This window comes from Cryptomeria japonica, chromosome 7, assembly GCF_030272615.1.
Source record: "Cryptomeria japonica chromosome 7, Sugi_1.0, whole genome shotgun sequence".
NCBI lineage: Eukaryota > Viridiplantae > Streptophyta > Pinopsida > Cupressales > Cupressaceae > Cryptomeria > Cryptomeria japonica.
The window spans coordinates 109,397,725-109,410,154 of record NC_081411.1 but is presented as its reverse complement, the minus strand read 5'-3'; the positions used below and the strand labels follow the sequence as shown (position 1 = coordinate 109,410,154).

The window sequence follows — 12,430 nt, the reverse complement described above, 5'->3', positions numbered from 1 at the left end:
TTTGGACTAACATCATCAAGGGCGACCTCCTCCAGCCTAGCATCGACAAGGACGGCCTTCTTTGGACTAACGTCATCAAGGGCGACCTCCTCCAGTCTAGCATCGACAAGGACAGCCTTCTTTGGACTAACGTCATCAAGGGCGACTTCTCCAATCCAGTATTCCAAGGTGAGGTACATCAATCATCCTGCACATCAAGGACACAAGAAGTTAGAACAAGGGTTCGTTGAAGAAGTAGATAGTTCCAGATGAATTAATTAAAGCTAGCTTCTCAACAACATCAAGTTGAATATTTACCAAGTTACAAGTGTCAGACGAGGTGGCATCCTAGTCATCACTTCTCCAGTCAGTGTGGTCCACCTCAGCATGTCCAGATTCAATGTACCTAACTCATGGAAGGTGGCACAAACTCTGATGTACCTACCCTGGCTATCCATTGGTCGATTTTTCCAGAGAGGACATGTGTCCAAGCAATACAATTATTTCATTGGTCGAGCATTAAATGTTATGTAATGGTTGTAACAAACCCTAATTAGGGTTTTCATTATTGAATCTTGGCAATTGATCTCAAATTGATCTTAGTCATCGAATTGTATTGTGGGCACTATATAAGCCCTGGCATTTCATTTGTAAAGGCATTAGATAGTTAGGAAATAGTTGGAAGCAGTTAGAAGATAGATAGAGAGTAGTTAGAAGGTGATTAGCTAGTTGATAGAATAGCAATTAAAGTAGAGTAGAGAGAGAAGGCAAAGACTGTTGCCAAGATGTTGTTGTAAAAGACTTGTAACTTCATTGAAGAAATGGTGAAATTTATGGGTCGATTCGACAATTTGCATGGTCTCTATACTTCTCATATTTGATTTCGTGTTATTAGATGAGTGGAAGAAATGTTCTTGATTGATGGTGAAATTCGTATATCCATACTACTAGCAGTTTGTTGATTGCAAACTTGCCTTGCGTAGTCAACTGGAATCATTCAGCGTAAGCTTAACTTCAATTGTCGCTTCTTCATCGATATGCATCAACCTGATGGTGTCTATGCCTGCAGTGATGATTTGAACATCATAAAGCTTTCCTTCGAAGATCGCACTAACCTTGTGGAGATGGTCCTGGGATGTCAAAACAAGACTTAGTTAGAATTTCATCAAAGATCATTCATTGCTCTTACATTCTTAGTGTTAGGATTAGATCTTTTCCTCGCTCTCATCTTTTTTCCTTTTTTCAAGTCAAAGCTAGTAAGAGCCTGTGTTCCAGCAATATTCAAAGCAGATCAGACGTTCAATCATCAAATGCAAGTCCCCTTGTGATTCTAGCAAATCACATCATACCACAGAGAGCTTATCCACACGTAGAGACCCTACATGCAAGAACCTTGGAGTCATCCTGATTGATCCTTTTCGCGATATCTTCAGCAATCAGAGGCTTTATTCAAGAGAGGATAAGGTACCCTTGAGTATTTTATTCTGTGTTTGATAGTGTACAAAATACACGTCAACAGGTTGCAAGGATAGAATTGGGCAAACAAATGCATGAAGTGGTCAAACACGATGCGCAACAATCTGTAGCCTCACTAGTGCAGCGGTATGACGAACTTCTAGCAAAGAAAGATAAGCTAGAAGAGGAGAACCGACAACTTGTTGCAGTTGTTCATAAAATTACAAGACCTGGTGGTGAAGGGAGTAATCCTACAAGTTCTTCTGGTTCCCAAGAATCAATTTGGGGAGCTTGCCAGCGAGTACAAGCATTGGATTCTTGGGTGGATCAACTTCATGATCTATGTGCACAAGTGCTGAAAGACATTTTCCAAATGATGTCTAAGTTGGATGCCATTGAAGAGAAATTGAATCATACCTCCGACACTTTCAAACAGAATCTGGAAAGAGTTGAAGATAGTTTGACAATCTGGCGCACCATGCCCCAACGACAGTTGAGTGTTCTTTAGGAGCATGCCATTATTTCTTCCAGGGTCATGTTCATGGAATTTGAAGAACTTTTGGAGAATAAAGCCCTTGTTCTCAAATCCCTCATTGAGGAGATTGATGATGCAATGAGATTGCGGGGTGAATTATTTCAAGGTATTGTTTCCCATTGTGAGAAGGCTTCTTGCAACATATTGAGTCATAATGGAAAGATGATACCAAAAGAAGAAGTTCTTGTAGATCTACAGATGAGGATTCATAATGAATGGAGGATCGAACAATTCTTAGCTGCTTCAATTCGGGCTCTAATGAAACATCAAACCTTTTTGCACGAAATCTAGTTCATCTTGGAGAAGAACAACTCTATGCTTCTTCGATGCCATGATACCATTGTGAAGACCACGGTTGTTGCCAAGAACACCCACGAACCGAATTCCATTGAGCTACGAATGATCATCCAAAAGTTCGAAGGATTCATGTCTTCACATACTGCAGCTTAAGTGTTTTTCAACGCTTATGTTGTATTTTTCCAGATTTGTAATCTCTAAGTTGTAATTTTGTTTTGACAAGTTACATGTAAAAACTTTTTATAAATTGCTAGTCAAGTTTTTACTTGGACTTTTGTAATTACATGTAAGGCAACTATAGGTTGAGTTCAATTAGGACTGTAGTCAGAATAAGTCATAGTTAGTTATTGAATAAGTCTTGGTGGTTGAGAGAATTTCTCAAGTTAGTTGGGATCCTCCCACCTTTTTCTCAAGGCTCCTCTTCTATAAATACTTGAGGGGTCTATTGTAATTTTTATCTTTTGGAAAGCAAGCAAAGACTCTGCCAAATTTGCAGCAAAGAAGTCTTTGAGATTTTATGTGTAAATTGAAGGATTGAAAGGAGTAAAAGAAAATTGCTCAAGCTTTGAGTCTTTGTGCTACATTCTTGAGGTTGTGTTTCATATTACCTTTCTTGCAAGTATTTCTTTGAGAACTTAATCGAATCTGATTTGCAGTCTTTGAGCTGCAAGTATTGGAGACTAATTTAGTTAAAGTAGAAGTTCTATTGGGAAAAAGTTGTAAGACTTTGTGCTTACACTTGTTCTTAACAAAGTTTAGAAGTAAGTAGATTTTGTGAGACATAGCTGTTACCCATTTTTTGTTTACAGCTCAAATCAGGTCGAGCTTATCGTCATAAGTTTTAACAAAAAGAAAACAAAGTGAGGTTCATTTAATTTTGGTTTTCCCTACATTGCATTCAGGTGTATAAACATAAGAGTCAAGAAGCTTTTATTTTCAGAAATGGATTGTTGCATTTATACAAATGTATACAATATTGAAAAGATTACACAAAATTGCTGAAAAGAAGTCTTTATTGATTCAAAGTTAAAATCTATCTCACACAAGCCGTGAGATTTAGCTTGTCTCATATGCATAAAATGCAATATACACAAGAATGGGTTGAAAAGAAATATAAGATACATATATAGGAAGGGAGACCGGTTATTGCCTGATGGCTGGTTTGGGTCTCCCGTCTGTGAAATCTTCAGCTCCAGTTTGCTTGTCTTGTGTCCTCTGCAGCTTTCAATCTTCATATCCTGCATCTGAAGGAATTGCAATGGTTAGAGCTGAGCTCTAAGCAATAAACAGTCTCTAATCCAACATACATATCCACCCACTAATGTATAAACTATCTTTTACATTTATCAGGCAAGCTAAAAGTCACTCCTGACAAGCGAAAAGAGAGAAGGAAATGATCATGCATCTTGAAAATATTTTATTTCTAATCTGTTTGTTTCATGTGCAGCTACAGGTGCATATGAAATGTGGCTCCCACAAGGGTTGAGCCTAGCTCATCAAAAGATAGGCAATATGAACAACATGAAATCTATATTGCATTTTACAGATTTTTGCCATAACTTAAATCGGAATGAGTGGAGTGAAATGTGGCTCCCACAAGGGTTGAGCCCAGCTCATCAAAAGATAGGCAACATGAACAACATGAAATCTATATTGCATTTTACAGATTTTTGCAAAATTCATGACATATGAATGCAAGTGTGAATAATGGAGTGCTGCATATTTGATTCATTTTTTTAAAAAAGAAAAATGCACTGTTTGCAAGAATGTCAAGATCAAGGATTAGCAAATATAGAACCTTTATCATGCTTTTAATAGATTCAGAAATGAACGCACACGAAAATATTCGTTCTGAAGTGTTAAGATATGGATAAGTTTTCTGTCATTCCAATGGAGCTATAGCAGAATCGAACTTATTTCCTTAGAAAATCTTCAAGTATGGTACTGAAAATGAAGCTCAAACAACATGTAATGGCGGTCAACCCAGAAAATGTTAAAAAAAAAAACAGCAGCCTTTTTAGGCCACGCCTAGATTAAAGGAATATCGGATTTATTTATGGCTGCCCCAAGACACAGGTAAAAATAAAAATACATGGCCATACTTTCAAAGATATAGAATTCTTCAAAAACGCAAGGAGATTCATATTTTCTATGTAAATGAAGGCTGAGTAATATGTCAGGCATAATAGAGGAGTAGAAAAACGTATTTCCCTGTAAAATAACAGTACATACCCCACGGCCATAAGAAAAAGCAGAGTTTTTGCACTAGGGTTTCCAAGTAGCAAATATGAGAACCAGAAAAGGAGCCATTCGAATAGGCAAGGTAAGCTGCGGCCTGTAAACATGCACAGAATAAAAGAAAAGCGTGAAAATCCTCTTATGGCAGGTTTGCAGAATTGAATACCCAATGAAATTCGAGTTTCTAAAGAATATATCACAAGAAAATCATCAAGAAAATGTTTAGAAGTCGCGCCATAAGCTGGAAAAAAGCTTCAAAATGAGTTAGAAATTCCAGATTTGAATACAGAAAATGAAGCTCAATAAGCATGTAATGGCGGCCATGACAGAATGAAGAACCGAGCTTTGAGAATGCAGTAAAGAACATGGACTAGCCAAAGGAATACTTATTACCCAACATTTTTGAAGTTATCATCTGCTAAAATCCGCCATAATACAAGCTAAAAACGCCATATTCATGTATGCAGAAGGCTCCATGAAACCTGTTAACAACGCTCCTTCCAGAAAATCCGTAGCAATGGCGTAGCACAGGAATCTCCAGCAAGATTTCCAAATGGCTGCTAGGGTTTCCAGCAGCATGACAACGCTTCTCCAAGAAGCCTTCGAAAATAAAGTGGGAATGAATGTCTTTACATTCATTTTAGGGTTCAAACCCTAAAAGTTCGATGAAACTTGGCCTTGTTTTTATCAAAGCTTTATTCATCCTATTATAGTCATCACTTTAAGTTTTCATATAAGCTTGGTCTTATTTTAATTTTGCATTTTTAAAATTGTAAATCTTTATAAAGAGTGATTTATTAATCATTTTTTAATAAATGATATTATTTAAATGCAAAATTAGTGCTTTTTGATAAATATGATCTTGCTAGGTGTTTTCCTCGCATTTTTTTTTAATTGTAAACTTTATTTAAAAAAAAAAAAGTAATAATTATAAATCATTTTAAAAATAAATAAATGTTATTAATGCAAGTTGAGGTCATTTAATGTAAAGACCTAGTCAAGTGGTGGAGCATCAAATATGGAGATGTGGCAAAATGTTTGTGCCAAGTGGAAAGACTTTGTTAAAGAGGTTATGAATTGCTGGATTGGGGGAGATTTTTGAGGAGCTTCTTTAAGTCTTTTTAAGAAGACATCTTGGAGTTGATTTGAGTTATCATCATACATATTCATGAGGAGAAGAGTTTCATACAGATGGGATACCTTTTGGAGTCTTTTGAGTCATCTTTTGAGAGATTTCTGTTTCTACCCGGGTCTTGGAGACTTTTCCTTGATTTTGAATAGGTTGTCGATAAGTTTGAGGTCCTTCTTTTTAGGCCTTTTACTAAATTCAACCCCTTTATTCAGGATTTCAGTTCCTCTTTTCTTGGGTTTTGGGTGGGAGATTGAGCCTACTTATTCTCTTCCTGATTTCCTTTTTAAGAGATGCAAAATTTGGGAGTAAAAAGAAGGAGACTTTGTACTTTCTAGAAAAAATTGTGCTATTTCGTTCCAAGTATTGTATCAGATTTTGGAGTATGCATTTTCAGAACCTTTGAGAGCTTTTATACAGCATTTTCGATCAATTTCTAGTGTCACATTTGTATGCAGATTGGTGATTGGTTTTTCTTTTCTGTGTTTCTTATCTGAAACCTTTTAAGTTTGTCTCATTTTGGCATCTTTGTGGCTAAGATTTCTCTTCACAGGTCAGGGATTGAATTAATTTCTAAATATATTATTGTGATTAATGTCCTTTAAATATTATTTTGATTATTGATATTCCTTCGAAATATTTATGTGTTGAGGGTTTTATCAGATATTGTATCATTATATGAGTAGCTGTGGGTTCAATCTGTGTTAAGGGATGTATTGCCCCTTTTAGCTTTTGGTGTATCACCTTTTTAATGATTATTGAGTTCTTTTTTAAGTTTATGTTAATCCTTCCCTTTTCCCTCCATTTAGTTATAGTATAAAAATCTTTAGGTGCTATATCACATAGGAACCGGCCTATAATCCGGAGGTTCAGTCTAGTTATAGGTTACCCACGCCTTTGACTGATCCCATGTTCTTCAGAGATCTTGAGTGTTTAGGTGCTTGAGAAAGGGTGCAATTTTTGGGGTTAACAATAGCTATGAGTCTTTGAGCTCACACTTGTTCTTGCTGTCTTGCATAGAAAGAATAAGATATTTCAGTCTTTGTGTTGTTATAATTTGTTTTTAATAAAATTCATATAGAACCTTGGGTAGATAGGATTGCACATGATCAAGACTTTGAGCTTGATATTGCTGTCCCGTTCCGAAGGAAGTGAGGGAAGTCTTTGAGCTTTCAGGAAACTTCATTTCCTTTCTCTCATTTGATTTCGAAAGTTGTTACTGCTATTTTATATCAAATTGCTATCACTTTTCTATGAAGAGAAATAGAAAAGGATATTGCCTTTCTTGAAAGAAGAAGAAAGACTGCTGTCCTATCCCATTTTATTTTTAAGCTTTAGATAGATAGGGGAAGCCTTCCCTTAATTAGGAGAGTTTTATTCACACACTGTGGTTGAAACCACAATTTTGTATATTTCCCCAAGTGTACAAAATTTTCAACCAACACACCTACCTCTCCGTGAGCACACCATCGGTCTTTATTGGGATGTAGGGGCATTAATTGTCAGGGGTACGACGTTTGCTCGTATCCCTCTCTTCTTCCCTATGGCTCCGGTCTTCGTACCACCGCAAGATTTGCTGTCGACAACGTTCACGGTTGGCTTCTTCCCATCGGTCTTGAAGTTCTATTAAATTTTGTTCCAACAGTCTCGGAAGGCTTCTGAGAAGATCAAAGACAGGTGTGTTGATCGTGAGTTCACCTCGTACCGTACCTTCAAGAATGGCTCTCTCTCGAGCCTTCCTCTGCACGTACTGTGTGATAGAAACATTCCACACGTCTACCAAGTCCTCTGTCAATTGATTCTCCCACATTTTCGCCTGGGTCTCTTCCTCTTGTGTATCACTATCAACAACAATCAACTGTTGATCGAATGGTCGGCCCATTAGTGCCTACTGCCTGCTGCCATATTGATCTCCACGATTCGAATCGGCAACAACACCAAAAGGACGATACTTTTAGGATATGTGTTTGTTACAAAAGGATGTGTTGGTTAAAAAAAACAGACGTACTTTCAAGATGTGCATTTATTACAAGGAGTTGAACAAGAAAACAATAAAAATCAGATATCCGATTTGTTGTATTGATGAACTCACAGATGTGTTACATGGTGCTTGTTACTTCTCCAAAATAGATTTGAGATTTGGTTATCATCAAATTCGGGTCAAGGAGGATGATGTGGAGAAGACAACTCTCAGGTGTTATTATGGACACTTCAAGTTCTTGGTCATGCCCTTTGGTTTGACTAATGCGCCAACTACCTTCTTGTCCTGTATAAACAGTGTTGGTAGTAATATTGTACGAGAATAAAAATGTAGCTAATTAAGTAGTACTTGTCTTTGTTAGTATGGTAACCGAGGTATGGTAGTTACGGGTGCGACGATTGCCCCTCCTTGGTACCTTTATATACAATGGAAAGTCACTTGTAAACACACATGATTATGAATGGGAATAGTATCTCTTATATTTGCTTGATCTTATTTGGTATCTATGGCAATATCATCTTTCGTTAACCATTCTATCTGTATGTTCTAAATTGTTCACCCAGAGGGTAAACATCTGGCGTTGTTACCGAGGAGAGAGCATCTAGAGCTCTGTTAGAGACTCGATTGGCTAGTGCATTGGAGAGCATTGACATGAAGGAGGAGGTGTTGGAGGCAGCCTATATGGTTAAGACCGCAATGGAGAGGCAGATGGTGGCATAACAAGATCTGAAGAGGAGGACTGAGCAGGTGTACGAGCTGCGTGGGCGATTGGCTTCCACCACTACACCACCACCGATGCCTTCTTCATTGCAGTCCTAACCATATAGGCTGCCTCCAACACCACCTCCTCCTTCTTGTCGATGCTCTCCAATGCACTAGCCAATCGAGTCTCTAACAGAGCTCTAGATGCTCTCTTCTCGGCAATGACGCCAAATGTTTACCCTCTAGGCGAACAGTTTAGAACATACAGATAGAATGCTTAACGAAAGACGATATTGCCACAGATACCAGATAAGATCAAGCAAATATAAAAGATACTATTCCCATTCATAATTAATTGTTTGGGAAGGAATAATGTCTTTGGTCAATAGTTTAAATCTAGGGAGAGAAGGAGGTGGTTATCTTACTTGCTTAGACCAAAAAAAAAAGCACCAGGAAATATCTTGAAGAGGTATGAATGCTTATGATGTTGCCCTAGTCATTGTGTGCCAGGGATTGTTCAATGAAAATGCAATCTGTTGTACAATAAAAGAATTACTGTGAAGATAGGGTCATATATTTGGACAAAGTTGGGAAACAAGGTCAGCAACAACTCTGTTGTTCTTTCAAAAATAGATTGCATTTGAAAGAATATAAGAGAAATTCTAGAGCCAATGAAAAACTTTAGACTAACTACCCCTGTTGAGAATAGACACAATAGCTATAAGAGTTTTCTGCTTGAGAAATGATAGGCAGATGCTTTTGGAAGATGAAACTTTTTAAGCAAATGTTGCATGTATGATTTGAAAAAGAAATGAATATGGTTTTGAATTTATAAACTAATTTATGTTTGGTTAACACATTGTACATCATGATAAGCGATGTTTTCATGTGTGAAATTTCTTATTTCATTGTGGAGTAATTTGCAAGGGAGTGCAACATGTTTGCAGAATGAAAATTTCAATTTACAAGTTATATCTACGTTTTTGGATCATTTTGCTTGACATTTTTTGTGACTTGTGAAGAGACACTTATATGGAAACTGAATGCAGCAGTTGCACACACCACTACCTAGTTATGATAAACTCAATTTATTGATTGATTTTAATAAATTGGTACAAGATAATGTTTTAATTCTAATTCCAACAATAGAATTGCATAGTTTTAGACTTTTAGTATTCTTCTTTCCCATTGTTTCCTCGTATGATAATATTTTTTTCTCTATTTAATCCTTTTTACGACTTGATGCATTTTTTATGAGTGTTTTTCTTGAACAAAAAATTATTTCTTTCATTTGTATTTCGCCAGGTTACATTCAGCAATGAGTTTAAAGAATCATTTACCAAGCTGAAGGATTTAAATGTGCGAAAGCAAATAATCAACACATTACTGAGACTGGCCAATGGTTGGCGACCAGCTAGGAAACATGCTGGTTGTGCTGAGAAAAGCCTTATAAATGAATATTTAACCTCAGGATTACATTTAGTGTGGACAACAGATGTTGAACGAGGAGGGGAAGTATCCCAAATATTGAAAATATGGAATATTCTCACCCTTAAAGAGCTTCCTGGCCTTAGACAACGCTTGGAAAATGTTTTTGCGACATATACTCCAGGGTACATTGAGCGGTGCAAAGTGAAGTGTTTGGACAGGTATGTTTTATTTTTCTGTTCAACCTTGGTTTGTCCATGAATCTTTGTGATATCTGTATCATTTTCATTTTAATATATTTTTTAGGATGATATATATTGAAGAAATAAGATTGGTTACAACAATACTTTCTTAGGAGTCCCCTTTCTGCACAACTATTTGTACTTGTATTTGTTTTGGTTTACCATGTTGAGTTTACCATCACTTGTCTATCTCATTATTTTCTTGCTTTTCTTTGTTTTATGTTGTTAGTTTTCAGTATAGGGCCTTTTTCGTGCCAGTACTTTACCATTGTAACTGTTCTATTCTTTCAGTCTCATCAACACATTCTTGGTCATTTGTGGTCATAAATTTTCTTCTTTCTTTCTTAATTGTGGTAGATGGTGGTTGTGTGATAACTCTTAGAAATATATGCTAGTTCCAAGATTCATTTTATTGAAATGGAAATATGCATTGTGTTATTCATGTTTTAAAATATTATTCTGAATAAAGTTAAAAGAATGACATGCCTGTAGCTTCTCTTTCACTATCTTAAGAAAAGAAGAATAAAGTAAAATGAACTTATTGGTCATATTTGTTATATTTATTTTCATCTGCTTATCTGAAGGCTCTCTTGCTCTAGGGATGGAAAAACAGTGCTACCAATGCAATGGAAGGATGATCCTGAATTTGTTTGGTATAAGCGTCTACGGAAATCAGAAATGCTTGAGACTCCACATTGCGAAGCTTTTGAAAAAGAAGCCATTTCACTGGAGCATGCCAGAGTTCAAGAAAGTTTATTGCTAATGAAGTTCTATTCTCTGTCTTCTGGCATTGCAAGTCAATTGCTAACAGCAAAAGATGGATCAGACATTGGCCTTCAATTTGAGTTAAATGATGAAGAATCACGAATAATCAGGTTTCCAAGAAGTTTGTTTATTCTTGGACGCTCTGGTACAGGCAAAACAACTGTACTTACATCCAGACTTCTTAAGAAGGAACAGCAATTTAATCTTGCTACTCATGGTTTCTTGTGTGACAAGCAAACTAATGTCGAAAGTACATTTGGGAGAAAAGATTTACAACAAGAATATCATCATGCGAGTTGTCTCCGGCAAATTTTTGTCACTGTTAGTGCAAAGCTTTGCTCAGCAATAAGGAATCACATTAGTCGCATTGGCAGGTAGGTTATCCTTTTTTCAGTCTGAGTTAAAGTAGGTATATATTTATTCTCAAATAGAGTGACGAGATTTGTAACCATGTACAAGTATTTAAATTGATAGTGATAAAATTTTAAAAATCCATCCCTTCGATTATTTCATCAAAGAAAAACTACAATTTGTCTTTAATCATTTTCTTCTTTTGGGTTTCAGATTCAGATCCAGGTTAAATGTTTGAGTGAAATTGACCTCTAATGCAGGGTAGATTCCAGCTTTGGTTGAAAAGCCTAATTGTTTCTGAGCTATATTTCCCTTAGAAAATTGACTGCTCCCTCATGCAGTGCACTCAATATCCTCAATGTATTTTAAGGTAATGGAAGAAAAAATAAGATATCTAGGGGCACACAAGGTGGTAGAGTATAAGTTGAATATCATAGGTGCCAAACAGGCATTGCTTCAAATTTTAGATGGAAATTAGCAAGGTTAGAGATCATTTGATTCCTTAGAATGTCAATAATATCCACAATTGACTAATGTAGATCAATGAGGGTTGAAAGCATGAGAAAGTAGAGTAGCAAGAAGAAGCAAAATTTAGCCCCATCATTTAAGAGAAGCAGAAGGGTAAAAGCATAACAAAATATTCTGTAATGTCCCCTAATTAGTTATGCTTTTAAATTAACCCAAATTTACCCAAATCTAAAATAAGTAAATTAAGTTTATGGGAGTACCTCTGTATACTGTTTTGCAACAAAAAAAATTGTATTCCACGGAAACGCGTTTCCCCCTCCCAGACCCAAGTCCCCCCGTCCCCAACGGCCGTGGAACACTGAAAAAATCAGAGAACGTATATGAAATGATACTTGTAAAACTGAAACACATGCTAAAGAAGTAGATTGAGTGATGTAAATCTTAATGTATTAATTACCATTAGTATTAGATTTATTAGATAAAATCAGATTGTTATATTTGTTAGATACAGTCAGATTTTTTAGATGAAATCAGATTATGGGTTAGTTGCTTTTCTTAATTATCCAATTCTTTATTACACTAGGGTAGGCTAGTTGGATAGGGTGTCCAAGAATTCCTCCCTCCTAGGCCCAAGAGCAGATACCATATCCCTCTTGGCTCCATATGGCAGGTGTTAAGCATCTATCATGGAGTGGCGTACCCAGCGAGGTGTTCTATCACTGTTCCTCCTCATCACAACCACCTTCTCTCTTAAGCCCAAGAGCAGATGCTTCACCCCTCTTGGCTTCATGTGGCAGGTGTTAGGCATCCACTATGAAGTGGCGTACTTAAGAGAGAGTCCCTCATTTACCATGAACCAT

General features: G+C 36.6%; 1 protein-coding gene across 1 annotated transcript in view; it reads left to right on the top strand.

Moving 5' to 3' along the window:
- Nucleotides 1–12,430, top strand: part of LOC131049811 (uncharacterized) — a 209,809-nt gene that overhangs the window by 80,707 nt on the left and 116,672 nt on the right. The window contains exons 7-8 of the mRNA XM_057983889.2: nt 9,622–9,965; nt 10,586–11,125. Coding sequence (XP_057839872.2) covers nt 9,622–9,965; nt 10,586–11,125 — 884 coding nt within the window. The remainder of the gene's footprint in view (nt 1–9,621; nt 9,966–10,585; nt 11,126–12,430) is intronic.